We start from the raw sequence: 15,663 nt of genomic DNA on the forward strand, positions 1-15,663 counted from the left end.
TTCAACACTGGTAGCTTCTTAATTTTCAAATTTAATGACTGGGCAGTACTTTGGCGTCAGGAGTTTTATACCATTTTCTTACGTGTCAGTAGAAATTTACCGGTTTGTCTGGTGCCAACTGCAATTCAATCCATAGCTACCTTAACTAGCTACACACAGTATCACAAAGAAGACACAGTTTTCCGTCTGTCAAAGAGCTGATGATCTGGTACTTGTCGCTCGACATCTTTGGAAAGTGATGCCACTAGTGCAGAACAACTTGTATTCACTGCTTTGATTAGTGCTTGAACTTAGTTTGTTGGCTTTATGTAGCTTCAGAATGTAGGGAAGCGTTTTCAAAACAGGAATTTTATGGTTTTCTGGGCACTGTGGAATTTTTTTGGTGGCTTGGCTCTTACTCGAGACAAAACGAATGCGTGAGCAGAAAAAAAAAAAAAGTAGCAGGCTAGCTTGTGGCACACACAGCATAGTATGAAATTAATGCGAAGAGAGGCACCAAGAAAGGTAAACATTAACTCCAGGCAGAATGACAGCTTGTGATCCCTAAATTCTTTCATGTGTTTATTGTCTTCAGTATAACTTTGACTTAAATAAATCACGAGCAATATTGCCGAGAAAGAAAATATGTCTATGCAGCAATGCTGTGAGTGAAGGAGAATGCATGTCATCTATGCCTCATTATTTGTATGCTTCACCTATGCTCTGCGACTCTGAAATAGATGCTTACAATTGGGGAGGAAGTGGCAGTGTGAAAATAGAAATGCACCACTGCCTTTTCACGCAGTACTGTCATTGCCACTGACAACACTGTGAAAAAGGACAGCAGCAGTGAGCTCACCTGTGGGAACATGCGATAAATGCAGGCCATATAGTATCATTCTTTTAAAGATAATATTCAAATGCAGAGTAATTTGCATTTTATCATCAAACATTAACTGACTCTCCGCAAATCGTTGTCAGGGGAGTGTGCATCAGCAAGAGCCGAGTTTATATTTGAAAAGTGATGGCACCACTCTTTCTTTCTTTTTTGCTTGTTTTCTTTTAGAGCTGAGCTTTCTTTAGCCTCTTCCCTCCACTTCAAGTGGACAGCTCTTTCACTAAGGAAGACTGGGCCAATCTCTGAGACAGTATAGTGAAGGGTGACAACTTGGTGGACTGATATTGATACCAATGTGTCCTTGCAGGGGTTTATAATTTGGTTTACAATGCGGGCCTATTCATTCTGGAGGCAGTACAGCATCACAGTGTCCATGTTCCCCATAGCTTTAACCAATGGTGCTAATGAACCAGCGTCATCCAATCCAGTATCTCAGCAGGTCTACCGTGAAGTTAATCGCTTGATTTTGACGATATTCCTCTGAAGGCTTCTGCCCAATTTTCTTTCTTTTTCTTTCTTTCTCTCTTTATTTATTGTGCAACTATACATTGTTTACTGCTACTGATATTATACCATATATTCATTGTCTGTGTGACAGTCACTTTCTCAATAACAGAAGCTCTGTCTGTGGCAACAATGACGCATTTATTATATTAGGGCATTAGCCTGTCACTTTGTCTGGACTTAATTTTTGTCGTTAATGTCCCTTAGCACAGGCGAGGGGCACCTAAGAGTCATGGTGCACCCACAACTAACCACGAGCTGTCGCCATTGCGTGAGTTGTAATCTTTCTGGGGTTTCGACACCGCAGCACTATCGCGAGGCTCCCACCAGCCGCATGCCTGCGAAGAATCGAGTTGCTATCCGGCAACGGGAAACCTGCTCATTGGTAGGGAGGAGAAATTGTCGGCATCATCCACATGCGGCTTGCGTGGTGTTGAGACGTACTGCATCGTGAGCCACCTTAAAGATAAGACCAAGTGCTTCCGATGTGACTCAACCAGGAAAGGAAAGGATTACCACGGCATTGAAAACATTGTCTCTAGGTGAGTCTATAGTTTCACAGAAATAAAATGCTTTGCTCATGTTCCTGCGATGGACAAGGACGTTGGCGAATCAATTCTGTGCAAGCCTGTGCAAGAACTGATTCATCATATTCAGTGTCCCTTTGCTTTGAGTTGTTGCTTAATCCAGCCTCACTCTGCTAGATGCCAACCTCCTGGTTAGCTCAGAATGTAGAGCAATGACCCAGAGAGACATTGGTCCTGGGTTCGATTTCTGGACAAGAACTTTTCATCTGCGAAGTTTTCTTCCAGAGAAATTCATATGCATTTCTTTTGTAGCTTCATGCTACAGTCATATGGATGACAAATTTCCCTTTCATGACAACAATGTTGTATGCTTTATTTTTTTAAGCTTGGTGCCGGTAAAAGTAAAGGAAAAGAAATGATCGCAAGAGGGTCACTCAAATGCAAGCCCTACATCAGCGTCTTTCATTTAAATACACTGAAATAAAGAAATTGTTTTGCCTGGCGTACGTGGATCGAATTTGATGAGGTTCCTTTCATTGAAAAAATATAATAATAATAAAGCTATAATCTATCAATTGTAGGGAGCAGGCTTTTATTTAGGGACAGCAATTTTTTTTTTGTGGAAATTTGCTGAGAATTGCAAAAAATAAGATGCAATAATAAACAAGCATCAGTTTTACAACTCTTAAGTCAGCAATAAGAAGTTACAACAAAAATTTTGTAAGCTGCACCTATTGAAACATACAAAAGAAAATTTATGTCACACCATATTCTGAATTGTACCAATAGTTTTTGGACAGGACTTTTGCAAAATTAAGTTAGATGATGTAGTAATTTTAGGTAAGTATTAAACAAACACGCAGTATATGTCCTCTTTGGACAAGTTAGCAAACTTAGTTTGCAAAATTCAGATTCCTCGAGAGTGCAACAAGCAGTTATTTATGTTCCCCATTAATGTGACCAGGTCAAAATGGGTCTCAAGTGCAGCGTGTATTCGGAGGTGAAAAAGAAGGCTATTCACGTCATTGAAACCCGATGTGGTTTCGTTGTGCTAGAAACCACCAGGTGCATGTACCCACACCATGACCATGCTGCTGCAAGTCCAGTCCATTCAGCACTTGAACAGAACAAGAGGGGAGAATGGGTATTTCCCTGCATTTCCTTGAGATGAGCTATTGGAAAGGCCAGTTTGGCAGCCTCCAGTCACATGGTCATTGTACGACCTGCAACCACTGTAGTTGTTCGTGGTACCACATGACCGCCACCTTCACTTTCGGGGATGTGATCAGTCTCCTTTTTTCTTGTTTTTCTATGTGTGCATTGTCTGAAGCAATGTCACTGAAAATGTGTAGATTGTACTGTAACGAAACAGTGGCGCCATCTTTGGGTTCAAAGGAAGCATTGTGTGTTTGTTACAACAACTATGGACAGGCATCACTGTTTCACTGCAGTGGAATCTAGATTCTTTTTTTTTTTTTAGTATCATTGCTGCAGATGTCACCCACTTTAATTTTACTTCGGATGAAACAGGGGCAAGTAATGCAAACAAGCATGGTATTAAACTGTACCTACTGCAAGGTGATGCGCGTCTGTGCAAAATTTGAGTTGAGATCAACTATCACTTTAGTTAGAAGAGTCATGTACACTTGGTGCTCCTTTTTATGTGACATTCAGTATGGCAGAGTTGCAAGTACCATACCCTGCTTTGTTTGCATTTCAGGATTGGCAGAAGGCACAAGGATACATGGTGGCAGTCCGAGAACGGCGTGCAATCCGTGTCCATTCGGCTGGACCTGGAAGCAGAATTTCACTTCACGCATCTGATCATCACATTCAAGACATTCAGGCCAGCTGCCATGCTCATTGAACGATCACATGACAACGGGCACACGTGGAAGGTACAGAAAAAGTACATGTATGCCATTAGTCGTGCTGCACTCATCTGTTGACTTGAGCATTGCTTGCCGAGGAAATTGTCCGTGTTTGTTTAAGTTGATGTTCGTTCAATGTCGGTGAGGGAAATTTGAAGGTGTTGTGGATGTTGGAAAGTCACATTACAGTAGGCAAGGCTGTGACACGGATTGCAAGGAGTTAACTGTTTATTAGGATAGAATAGGCAAGTGATTGAATGGAAACTATTTACACAGACGTCAGACTACGAGCCAAAAGTTACAATGATGTCACAACTTTGGTCTTTCTTCTCTTAGCTAAATCTACATCGAATTCTCCTCCAACGGCCTTGCACATACCTAAAAGCATCCCCAACATCCCACTCACCCCTTCGTTCGTCCAATCACACTTTGGTGCATACAGTGTGTACACAACGGGGCTCCAGGGTGACACTAGCCAGAGTTCCAATACATCAAGGCGGTTGCCATACATCCTTTGCAGTGCAACAGGTCTCTTGTCTCGCAACTCGGAAGACACATTTCCCCAAAGAAACCACTTCCACGCCCGTTTGGTCATCTGGTCCATTCGCAGAATGTCTCAGCATGATGCAGTTCAGCGGCAAGGGGTTGACTTTAAAGCCATGGCACTGCTTCCGTGAACTGACTGGCAGATGCCCCGACTCAGTCAGCCCACTTACGCGCTCTCCATAAACTGGCTCCCCCACCCTGATTGCTATAAGCCGTCCTTGTCTTCGTGTCGAACCACGCATCTCTTTTGACCACACCGCGTAACTCTTACATGTAGCCACCCGCACAAACAAAGCTGAACTCCACTGTTTTATGTCTTGCTTTTTTCTTTCTTTTCTGTTTTTCTTACGTTAGGTTAATAAACCTAAGGGGGGGTTCTGGCACTACATGAGGGGGTTCTGGCACTAAATTTCTTTATGAAATTCCTTGGCAGAGCATAATGTCATTTTGCAAGATATCGCATTACACATCAAGGGTGGCATAGCCGGTGCCATGTCTCAGATGTAACTTTTCACAAATCTGCATGTGACTTATGGCCAGCTTTCTTGTCATACAGTCGGGCAGTAATTTCTGTTCCGATTGCATATGCAAATTTTGCTTCTTGCTGCACTAGAAGCTGTAGGCATTTGTGTGGTCACCTTTCTCAGAAAACAGGGCCATTGTTTCTTTACTAAACTGAAGAAATGCTTTTAATTAAAAGTTTATCTAAACAAGTTGAGCCAGTGATACGGATATCTGCAATGCTAGTGCTTGGTGGGGCTCTTCAAAAAAAATGTTTTCTTTGTTATGTGTGCTCAAATACATCCATCTTGCCTACCCTCTTATATAATAAAAAACTATAAGTGAATTTCCTCTGATTCAAAGATCTGGCCACATCTATGGCATTATGATATGCAGAGCTTTGCAATTGAGCTTCTTTAAAAAGAAACTGTTCTGTTAATGGCATTGTACTGTGTTAGTCTGCTGCACATTACAATGGCATTGTATTGTACTGTGAAGTGAAGCTTTCTTGTTGAATTTTGCTATTCTACTATACATCTCAAGAAGCATATTGTTCAGGAGTGAAGGAGGCTTCTGTTTACACAACGGCTCACTTCAATAATGCAATGTGCTCTTTTTCTCTGCGAGTGACAAATGCGGCATGTGTGTCCAACAAAACTCGCAGGTGTACCAATACTTTGCGTACGACTGTAGTGACGCCTTCCCACACGTGCGGAAGGGGCAACGGCGAAACATCACTGATGTGACGTGTGAGTCGCAATATTCCAGCGTCGAACCCTCGACCAAGGGAGAGGTCATCTTCCGTGTGCTGCCACCGCACATCCACATCGACGACCCGCACAGCCGGGACGTGCAAGACTTGCTCAAGATGACCAACCTGCGCATCAACTTCACTCGCCTGCACACTCTCGGTGACAATCTGGTGGACTCGCGTCGGGAAATCAAGCAGAAGTACTATTACGCCATCTATGACATGGTTGTTCGAGGCTCGTGCTCCTGCTATGGACACGCTAGTCGCTGCATACCAGAGGAAGGAGAGTCTTCTGCTGCAAAAGATGACATGGTGTGTACTTTTTACATATAATAAGGGTAAATCTAAAATAAAGTTAATTTAAAATCTTGGTCTGAAATATCTTCTGTTGGTGAAGAGTTGGCCCCCACTGTTCATGAGATTTTCAACCTGTCTTCACCATTAGGTGTTTGGCAAGTGCCTGTGCACGCACCACACGAAAGGCCTTAACTGCGAAAGCTGCGAAGATCTGTACAATGACCAGCCTTGGAGACCAGCAAGTGAGAGGGACCCAAATCCATGCAAACGTAAGGCAGCCTACGTTGATACATTTGATTTTTTTACACTGAAGCTTTCTTTGCCTCTTCCTTCGACTTTGACACTGCTGCTGTAGTTGTCTTGCACACTGCATGGGGGTGTGGTTCAGAGTGTGCATATACATGGCAGGGGCATGGCAGACAGGAAAGGCGATGAGAGAAACTTGGTTGGACCTTTGCAGCACGTCGAATCTCCACAATGCCCTCTGGGGCTCCCTGGGTGTTGCCACAATACCCTCTTGACAGCCGTAATTATCCGTGACCCCTTGCCCAAGTGTTGCAGAAACTGCAGCGCTTACCTTTCTGCTAACGTGCCAGCAATCCAGAGGGGAGATAGATAGAATGGTAGAGAGGATATAGGGAGAGCAGGCAGAGAATAGGTAGAACCGATGCAGCCACGAAACAAGTGAATGACAGCCTTGGCACTCTTCGCTCTCAACTTGCACACATGTGGGGAGGGTGGTAGAGGGAAAAGGCAATGCGAGAAGGCGAGGAAGTGCTACTACTAGACATGACAGCAGTTGCGGAGAAACTGGATAAATTTATGTTCAAGGTTCGGTACAGATCTGCTATTTCTGAAAAATAAACACCATGCAAATTTATCAAGCGGACAAGTGACGCACGGCTTGCAGACTCAAAGCTGCATTACAGCACCATAGCGTCTAGGTGACACTATGGAAGTGGTTGTACATTAAATCAACACTTTTGTGCCTGCCATGGTAGTTTTGCGGCTAGAGCATTGCTCGAATACACAGGTTCAATCCCGACTGCGGCAGTCACATTATGACGGGGGCGAAATGCAAAAAAGCTTGTGTACTTAGATTTAGGTGCTCGTTAAATTCCCCCAGAGGATCAAAATTAACCTGTATTCCGCCACTATGGTGTGCCTCATAATACAATTGTGGTTTTGGCATGTACAGTCCCATAGTTCAATTAAAGTTTAACACTTCCGTAATGATGCAATGTGACGTGTGGGGCAATGATAGTGCCAACCTTCTCACAGGTTATGAACAGTGATGCACAACATCACCTCAAGCAAACACGTCTTGCTACGTGTTCTGTGTATTACGCGGACGAGTAGCTGTGGTGCATGCAAGATAACATTTACTGTGAACTCAACACTCTCGTATTGCACTAAATGCTGAAGAAATTAAACATCTGCCATAATCATCACTGCTTATTGCCATTCAAAGCAAACAGCACAGAATGCTTTGCTTACGTCAATTCACACAGTGTTTGGATCTAAACAATTTTTTTTATCTGCTATACTCTGTTTCATACTTAGCAGACAACACTACGAAGGCCAGAGAGTCTTATCTCACTACTCGCACCCATGATGAAAAAGTAGCGTGTCAGATCAGAAAAAAAACAAAAGATATAGGTATCGTCTTCTGTAATTTGACATAACATTAAATGCCATTATGTCATGTTGCAAGACGTGACAGTTGTATTACACGAAAAATGCATCAGATGTTAACCTATTTACCACCAAACAAGCAAAGTGACACGTTTCAGCGACCAGTGGCCACAGCATACTGCTTGCACTTGCAATGAAAACATAGTATGTCGCATACTGGATGCACAATAGCGCAGAAATGATGCTTTCTCTGACATAGCATTACACCAATTAAAAGTTATAGTAACCTGTATCTTGGAAACGAAGCATGCTGTCTGTTGAAGTTCTTTTGCTCAAAATTCTTATTTCATTGTTCTTGCAGGCAATGTGTCAAAGTTAATGGCCCCAGTGCTTCAAACGTATGCTGAGAAAGAAAGTGGATATATACTTTGCCATGTTTCTTGGCCCTTTTGTATTCCTTAATACTCTCCAGTAAATAGGTGCGTGCATACATAGTTTTGTGCGAAAAGGGCATGCTTTTCTGGGCTCTTCTCAACAAATTTTACTCTAGGGACATCAGTGCAGAAATAAAAAGGCAGCAGGAGTGGCACATATATGTAACTTAGTAATTGATTTGCTCAATCGAATAGCAGCAGCAGCTGTCACTGCATTTGAGCGAAGCCAAGAGCCTGCAGACAGGCCCTTAGTATGTTCGAAAAGTGTGAGAACTCGCTTATACAGCTCTGATGTCTATGATGTATTGAGTCATTCATTCTTGCTTTGCTCGTAGTGCCTTTTTCACATTGCAATATACTATTCAATTAGGAAATTACAAAAAATACTGAGAGAAACATGAAAAGTAAGGACCAGCAGGCAAATCAAGGAGTCCTTGTTAGGGGCTATTCCATATATTTGCTCAAACTTATAGGGTTGCATTCCCACAAACCACAAACAAGCTCACTTAGTGGTCCAAATGTGGTCCCTTATACATGTCTTAAACTTCATATAAAAATACTTTGATCATGCAATTCTGGGCTCGTGACAACTCATGCTGACAAGTAGGCTCATTGCATTTTGTTTCAGCCTTACCACACTATGCTTAAAACCATTCTGAATCTGCCCTATTACAGACTGATTGATCGATCTTAATTTCCCAAAACAACACTGGAACTATGAGAGGCACCATAGTGGAGGGGTTTGGGTTAATTTTGTCCACCTGGTGTTCTTTAACATGCACCTCAATCGTAAGTACACAAGCACTTTTGCATTTAGTCTCTCTTGGAATGTGACTGCCACAGCTGGGAGTCGAGCCTGTGATCTTGTACTCAGTAGCAGAATGCTATAGCCACTGTGCCACCTCATTGGGTCCATGTTGCATACTGTGCTGCCGTCTTACGATATGTGTTTTCCACCCGGTTGCAGCCTGCAACTGCAACGGGCATGCCAGCAAGTGCCACTTCGATGCGGCCGTGTGGGAGCGTTCGGGACGTGTGAGTGGCGGCGTCTGTGATGACTGCCAGGACAACACTATGGGCCTCAACTGCGAACAGTGCGTGCCATTTTATTTCAAGGACCCTCAGCGTGACATCAGCGATCCCTATGCCTGCCAACGTAAGTCTGGTCTACCTGTGGGCGTTATGAATTGCCGTTGGCTATTTCAATGGGACAGCGGTGCATGGGATGGCAGAGATTTTGAGGTGATCAGCAGTGGTTGAAGAAGGGATATTTGGAGCCATTTAAACAAAGGGGTCTTGCGTCTGTCAGTGCAGAAACTGCTTTACTAAAAGACATGCAGGCCTTACAGCGCACTGCAAGGCCTGCACGTGGAAACCACGTTTTTCGGAGATTAAGATTCTTGGCAGAAGCAGAAATCAAACAGCATGTGAGCCAATGGAAGCTTGTTATATAAGAAGAAAGGTTCAAGTTGCATTAGCGATACATCTATCTTGCTCTACAAATCGGAAATGAGATTGTTTGACCGCTGGATAATGCAGGTTCGTGAACAGCCTGCGCAAGCGTTTATGTGTATACATATTCCTGGGTCACTGCCCAAACTAAATCAGTTGGAAGTGCCGCCTGTGTTGTCTTCTATGCATCTTCCTTTTGTGTGTGTTTTAGCTTGTGGCAAAAAACACGTCTTTTAGCAAGCACAAACTAGGCCAACAAGCAGTTCTGTTGCAGCAACTGCTTTCCTTGTTGGGATGCCTAGTTGGGATCCATTAGGTAAATATTAGTTTATTCAAACAAGGAAATACTGCTAAGTACACTAAAATAAAGTATAGAAAAAAATGTGTAAGTTATACGAGGCAAACAAAAATGAACATTTATGCAGAAGCAAAAAGGTGCATAGGCATATATAATGCTTATGTACGTTTCTGTTGATCGCATCAGCTATCTTGGTTATTCACACAGTTAAGGACAGCATATTTGACTGGTTCACCAAACTATCAGATTATTTGAAATTAATTGCAGCTTGCTTTAGCGCGAGTTGACTTAGGAACAGGCTTACATGACAGCGATAATAAGAGTGGTTGAATGAATCTGAAAAATTTCAATGAAACCGTTCATATTTTCAGACTTCTTCGAATTAAGTAGAGGTGCAAGTCGCTACAACTAAACTTCTCTAGTTGCTTTTGCATGTTGGTCACAGACCCATCCTGTCACCCCTGCCAGTCTATACCTTACGTCCAGTCAAGTGGCACAGGCATTATACACAGCAGCTACATTTGTGACAGGCATTACGCTTCACTTGCAGTGGTATATAGTACTCGCAGATTAAGCTCCACAGTATGACAAGCACAATGTGGCCCTAGTAGCGTACTTAGAAGAAATTACCTAAAAGCAATCTCATCAAAATATGTTGAAGTGCTGAGTGCACCTCTCACAGTGACACTTCGAATGCTTCTTGTCCAAATAAGCATTAAACCAGATGCTCACTAAGTCTGCCACCCAGTCACTTTCAATTAGAATCAAAGTTCATGTTGCTTTAGTGAACTTTCGTTCATCAAATTGAAATTCAACAGCAATTATCAGAATTACCACCACAGCCTTCCACCTGATGTGCACCTAAACGTAAGGTGAAACCAGAGATAGCCCTACGTCACAATCTGGTGTGGATTGCAAGGAGGGCTTTGCAACAAGCAGACGTATCCACGAGCAGCACACTTTTTTTATTTTAGCCTGAACCACTCTAATGAAGATGTTCTCATGTATTTCTTATGTTGTTTGTACTACTCTGCTACAACCCCTATTACTGGGGTTAGCAGTATTTCAAATACGTAAATTGTGACGAAGAAGATCGGCAGGCTGAAAACCCCATTGCCGTCGCGTGGCTCATACCCAGTTCGCTCGCTGGCTGCGCCCTACCTGCTGTTGCCGCATTGGTCGCTGCTTCTCTATGACCCGAATAAACCCCCTTTACAAAATAAAAACAACATAAGACTGTGCTGTTGGCTTGGATGTTCCCTCGGGCTCGTCATTAAGGCTCTTCATTACACCATTGAAGAAGTACATGTCAACCAGGACACTATGCTTAACATGTATAATACCCGCCGTGGTTGCTCAGTGGCTATGGTGTTGGGCTGCTGAGCACGAGGTCGCGGGATCGAATCCCGGCCATGGCGGCCGCATTTCGATGGGGGCGAAATGCGAAAACGCCCGTGTTCTTAGATTTAGGTGCACGTTAAAGAACCCCAGGTGGTCAAAATTTCCGGAGCCCTCCACTACGGCGTGCCTCATAATCAGAAAGTGGTTTTGGCACGTAAAACCCCAGATATTATTATTATTAACATGTATAATGTGCCACCTGGTGCATATTCATCAAAAGAACATCCCACTAAATGTGAACAAGATCGTCTAGCATTGTCATTCTTTTATTAGGGTGAATAGTCAAATAAGAACCATAATCACTTTGGATTTATGCTTAGTTATTAAACAAACTGAAATTCATCCTCGATGCAAAGCAGCTGTGATTAGAAAAATTGCATAGTTATGTGCTTAGGGCCTTTCATTTACGTTTCAAGCTTTTGAGCTACCCATCTTTTGCTTGTTCAGATCAGACAGGGTCTGATCCCTTCAGTCACTGTTCTTTTGCAGCTTGCGATTGTGACCCCCGCGGTTCCTTGGACGAAGGCGTGTGCGACCCACAGGATGACCTAACATCGGGGCTTGTTGCTGGTCGCTGCCACTGCAAAAAAAATGTCGAGTCCCGCCGATGCGACCGTTGCAAGAAAGGTTTTTTCAACTTCCAGGCAGCGAACCCTGATGGCTGCGAGCGTAAGTGCCACAATTTGTGTCACACTGTTTGTGGGTGCTCCAGTTTATCTCTGGAGGAAGGGTGCAGCAAAGTTTAGATGGGTGTCACTCCCTAGGAAAAATACTTTGAAAATACTAACGAGCTCATCTGCCCTTTCTTCCCAATTCCTAGTGTATATTGATCTTTGTTGGATCACTGACATAAAATGATAATTGGGTGCCTCAGAAAGTTGTGTGAGCGCGTTTTATTTTTTTTGCATGCTTTTTCTTTTTTTGCGACAGGTTAAATTAGAAGTCTAGGTATTGCTGAAGAAATTGTAACAGGGAAAAAATCAACTAATTACACTTCTAATGTCAGCTTCCTTAAAATTATAAAATCATGGGATTTTGGAAGCGCAGTCTCATTAATCCCTAGAGATTGAGATGACGCATGTCAATCTGCAGCCTGCAGCTGCCATGAGCTTGGAACAGCAGGCGACGGCTGCAACGTCTACACAGGCGAATGCACTTGCAAACGCAACGTCATTGGTCGCGACTGCAACCAGTGCCTGGTAAGTCTCTAGTAACTCTGCAGCTAATCCTTTCCTGTGTGCCATCCTTCTGAAGAGGTTCAGACTATGTTCAAAATACATACACAATGCACAGATATTTAGCAAGATTCAGAGGGCAGCTATATTTTTATTTCAGATTGCAGTGTTATAGTGTGTGAAGAGTGCAACTTTCACAAAAGATGCAATTGCATTTCTTGGGAGGCTTTCTGTTTTTACATCAAAGTAAGGTGCTATGGTTAAAACAAGGCCAATGAGTGACACCATAAATATTTTTTCCCTCCTACCGATTGCAGGACTTCCGGCTGTTTAAAGCAACATCTGGCAACCAGGTGTTGGTTGCCAGACACATAGCTTGTTCTAGAGCATTTTTGACGAGGTGCACTTGAACTTGAAGTTACTGGTTGTTCTAAAGCAACATTTTTTTCTGCTTTCCTGCTTGCAGAATTGGTGCAAAATTATCGATGGAAAATTTACAGTATGTTATAGCAGTTGATCTGTTGCTTGTTCTAGAGCATTTTTGACGAGGTGCACTTGAACTTGAAGTTACTGGTTGTTCTAAAGCAACATTTTTTTCTGCTTTCCTGCTTGCAGAATTGGTGCAAAATTATCGATGGAAAATTTACAGTATGTTATAGCAGTTGATCTGTTGCTTGACTCATTCAGGCATTTAGTCTTGACAAATATTTGGAATGTGCTAGATACATTGGAGGTCAACGTTACTCCAAGTGTGTGGTCTGATAATAAATTTTTGCATAAAGATTCAGTTCAACATTCTGCCTTGTTGACCTAAAGAAACACTGAAGAGCAACACGAAATCTGTTTACAGCAGTTAAGTGTTCTTCTAAAACTCTATATGTTCATTCATTTGGTGAAAAATGTTTATTACTGGGGGAAATGAAGGCCAAAGTTTTCTTATTCGAATTTCACACTTAAACCTTGGCATTGTCACGTCATGGATTCCCAAGTATTTTCTCATATTTGGGCCACTTTGGTACGAGTTATTGAGATTGCTATATTGGCCCTTTGGTTTCTTTAGAATCTAATGTGGCCCTTTATCAATAACGAACTAATTGCACCCGTGTAGATGTCCAAATTCATGACATCATGACAAGCTGATGCAGCAACTTAAGGGCAGTGTTGACCTTCATATTTTGTTTTTGTGTCTTTTCTAGTTTGTAAAGCCTCTTGCCAGGATGGCAGTGGCTATATTTTACTTTACACGCTTCACTAATACAGTTCAGTTTAATATTATTCTTCAGTTGCCTTTAGAGACTACACTGTATATACCTGCCAAGTCATTGCTACCACAATTGGGCACAATGAATGGATGAGGCGAAGAATGAGAAAAATTTGGTTGGGGCACCACCGCACTCCAACTGTTCCTTTGTGTTTCAAGTGGCAAAGATCAGAATCAGAATCGGTTTTTATTGAGATCATTAGAAAGATTACATATTAACAGGTTGTTAATATTCAGAAGGATGTATCTTATCTCTGCGCTCTCCCCTAACTTTGACAGCCGGAATTCTATGGGCTGAGTCACGACGATGACGGTTGTAAGCCCTGCGAATGTGACCCCGGAGGTGCCTATGAGAACAGCTGCGATGTGATCACCGGCCAGTGTCGCTGTCGGCCCAGTGTCCAAGGACGCCGCTGTGACCAGCCAGACACTGGCTACTTTGTTGGCAACCTTGATTTCATGGTCCACGAGGCTGAACTGGCCAAGGCCAGCCCTGTGAGTATCTCTCCTAGATGTCTTTCGAATTCACAGTTGCCTACTGCAGTATTTAATGGGACAGTGCCTATCTTAGTTTCAACGAATGTGCTGAAAAAGCTTGGCAATATTGTATATATGCTATTTTCTTATTTTTATGGCTTGTCGTGAAAGTTTTCTAGACTGTTGCCAACAAAAGATGACCAAGTATGAATAGGCAAGTTTAGTTTACAGCGTTTTGGATGTCTGAAATTGGTTACGTTCAGATGACTGGCTTCAAATATATCATCAAGATCAATTGTCTTGACTCTGTGCAAAGCATTCATGCTGGCTTAATACTACTAGAGGTAATTGGAAAGGCTTCATGCGGTCTATGCATGGCCAGAGGGATACCGTTTTCGTCACTTCGCTTATCTCGAAATTTCTTCTGGTTCTTACAGCTTTGATTTAACCTGTGTTTACTGTACTTAAAATGGCATGAGATGGAATGCGCATATGGTGGACAAAATGTGCAAGCAGGATTTCGCATGCCTATAATTCAAATTGCAGGACTGCCAAGTGCTGGTACGAGAGCCTTATAGTGACCGGGAGGCATCATGGACTGGTCTGGGCTTCATGCAAGTCCATCAGGACTCTTATCTGGAGTTTGACGTTCCTGATATACCGACGTCCATGGATTACAATATTGTCTTCCGTTATGAACCCAAGGTAGGTCTGGGATGACTGTAAATTACATAGGTATAACTGTATCATGGATTTAAAGGCTCATAACTGACATTCACAGTTGAGATAAGGAAACCAAAGAGTCACATAAGTCTGGAAAATGTTTCTTTTACTGTGACAGGCACTTACAAGTTCCATAGTAGCTGTGCTTTCTCCAACCCTTCCATTTTGTTTTGCCATTACCGTTGTCAGGTCACATCCCAATTCTCAGCTTCACCCTTGCTACATGGCAACGAAAAACAAAATTGTGCCCGTTACTTAAGAGTTGAACTCGTGCTCCTTCGCAGTGCGAATTAGAAAGCCGAGTTGCTCACTGCTATGCTGTTGCTGTATTGAGACCTCTACACATACAACTCTCATTGCTACAAGAAACCTCAAAGTAATGAACAGCGTGCATCATTTTCAATGAGGCTCACTGGAGATGGTGCTCACAAATTGTCTTAGCTGAGGGACGATGCTTCAAATGAAACGTCAGATTTCTCACTTTCAGCTTGCTCAAGGCTGGGAAGAGGCTATCGTGACTGTGGACAGACCGGGACCAGTTGATCCCAATGGGCCCTGTGCCAATGCCATTCCTCAGGATGACCGTCAAGTGATTAGGTTTTCTGCAGGCAAGTCAGCACTTTCTTGGAGCTCACGTACAGTGAATCGTAATTATAATGTGTGCAAATTGTGCCCGATGTCAACCAGCCTCAATACTATGACCAACAGTATTAATGTTGAACTTTATTTTAAATATCAAACGTGGCAGTGCATGTATTCAGTGTGAAACTCATAGCGTTACCACCAGAAGGTGCCTGGGCCGCTATCTTGTACGCATTTGAAAAGCCAATGTTCGATTTCGCCTCACGCTATTGTCCAGGCCACACCAATATCGTAGCCTAGGTCAGTCTAGGCCAATTACGTGAGGTGAAACTGAATGTCGGCTTTTCGAAC

At 42.9% G+C, this 15,663-nt stretch overlaps 1 protein-coding gene and 2 long non-coding RNA genes across 8 annotated transcripts in view; 1 reads left to right on the forward strand and 2 right to left on the reverse strand.

Moving 5' to 3' along the window:
* Positions 1-15,663, reverse strand: part of LOC135921028 (uncharacterized) — an 88,048-nt gene that overhangs the window by 36,973 nt on the left and 35,412 nt on the right. For all 4 annotated transcript variants that reach the window (XR_010570414.1, XR_010570413.1, XR_010570415.1 and 1 more), the window contains exon 3: positions 3,608-3,701. This is a non-coding gene — a long non-coding RNA (uncharacterized lncRNA). The remainder of the gene's footprint in view (positions 1-3,607; positions 3,702-15,663) is intronic.
* The window catches only part of LanB1 (laminin subunit beta-1), a 60,876-nt gene that overhangs the window by 12,173 nt on the left and 33,040 nt on the right, over positions 1-15,663 (forward strand). For all 3 annotated transcript variants that reach the window (XM_065455326.1, XM_065455328.2, XM_065455327.1), the window contains 10 exons: positions 1,689-1,923; positions 3,629-3,806; positions 5,491-5,889; positions 6,023-6,143; positions 8,911-9,099; positions 11,584-11,763; positions 12,187-12,293; positions 13,810-14,025; positions 14,554-14,712; positions 15,218-15,338. In XM_065455326.1, coding sequence (XP_065311398.1) covers positions 1,689-1,923; positions 3,629-3,806; positions 5,491-5,889; positions 6,023-6,143; positions 8,911-9,099; positions 11,584-11,763; positions 12,187-12,293; positions 13,810-14,025; positions 14,554-14,712; positions 15,218-15,338 — 1,905 coding nt within the window. The remainder of the gene's footprint in view (positions 1-1,688; positions 1,924-3,628; positions 3,807-5,490; positions 5,890-6,022; positions 6,144-8,910; positions 9,100-11,583; positions 11,764-12,186; positions 12,294-13,809; positions 14,026-14,553; positions 14,713-15,217; positions 15,339-15,663) is intronic.
* Positions 11,591-15,033, reverse strand: LOC135921029 (uncharacterized). The gene is made up of 2 exons (XR_010570417.1): positions 14,857-15,033; positions 11,591-11,813 (listed from the first exon to the last, which is right to left on the reverse strand). It is a non-coding gene; the product is annotated as an uncharacterized lncRNA (long non-coding RNA).

This window comes from Dermacentor albipictus, chromosome 6 (genome assembly GCF_038994185.2).
Source record: "Dermacentor albipictus isolate Rhodes 1998 colony chromosome 6, USDA_Dalb.pri_finalv2, whole genome shotgun sequence".
In the NCBI taxonomy this organism is placed as follows: Eukaryota; Metazoa; Arthropoda; class Arachnida; order Ixodida; family Ixodidae; genus Dermacentor; species Dermacentor albipictus.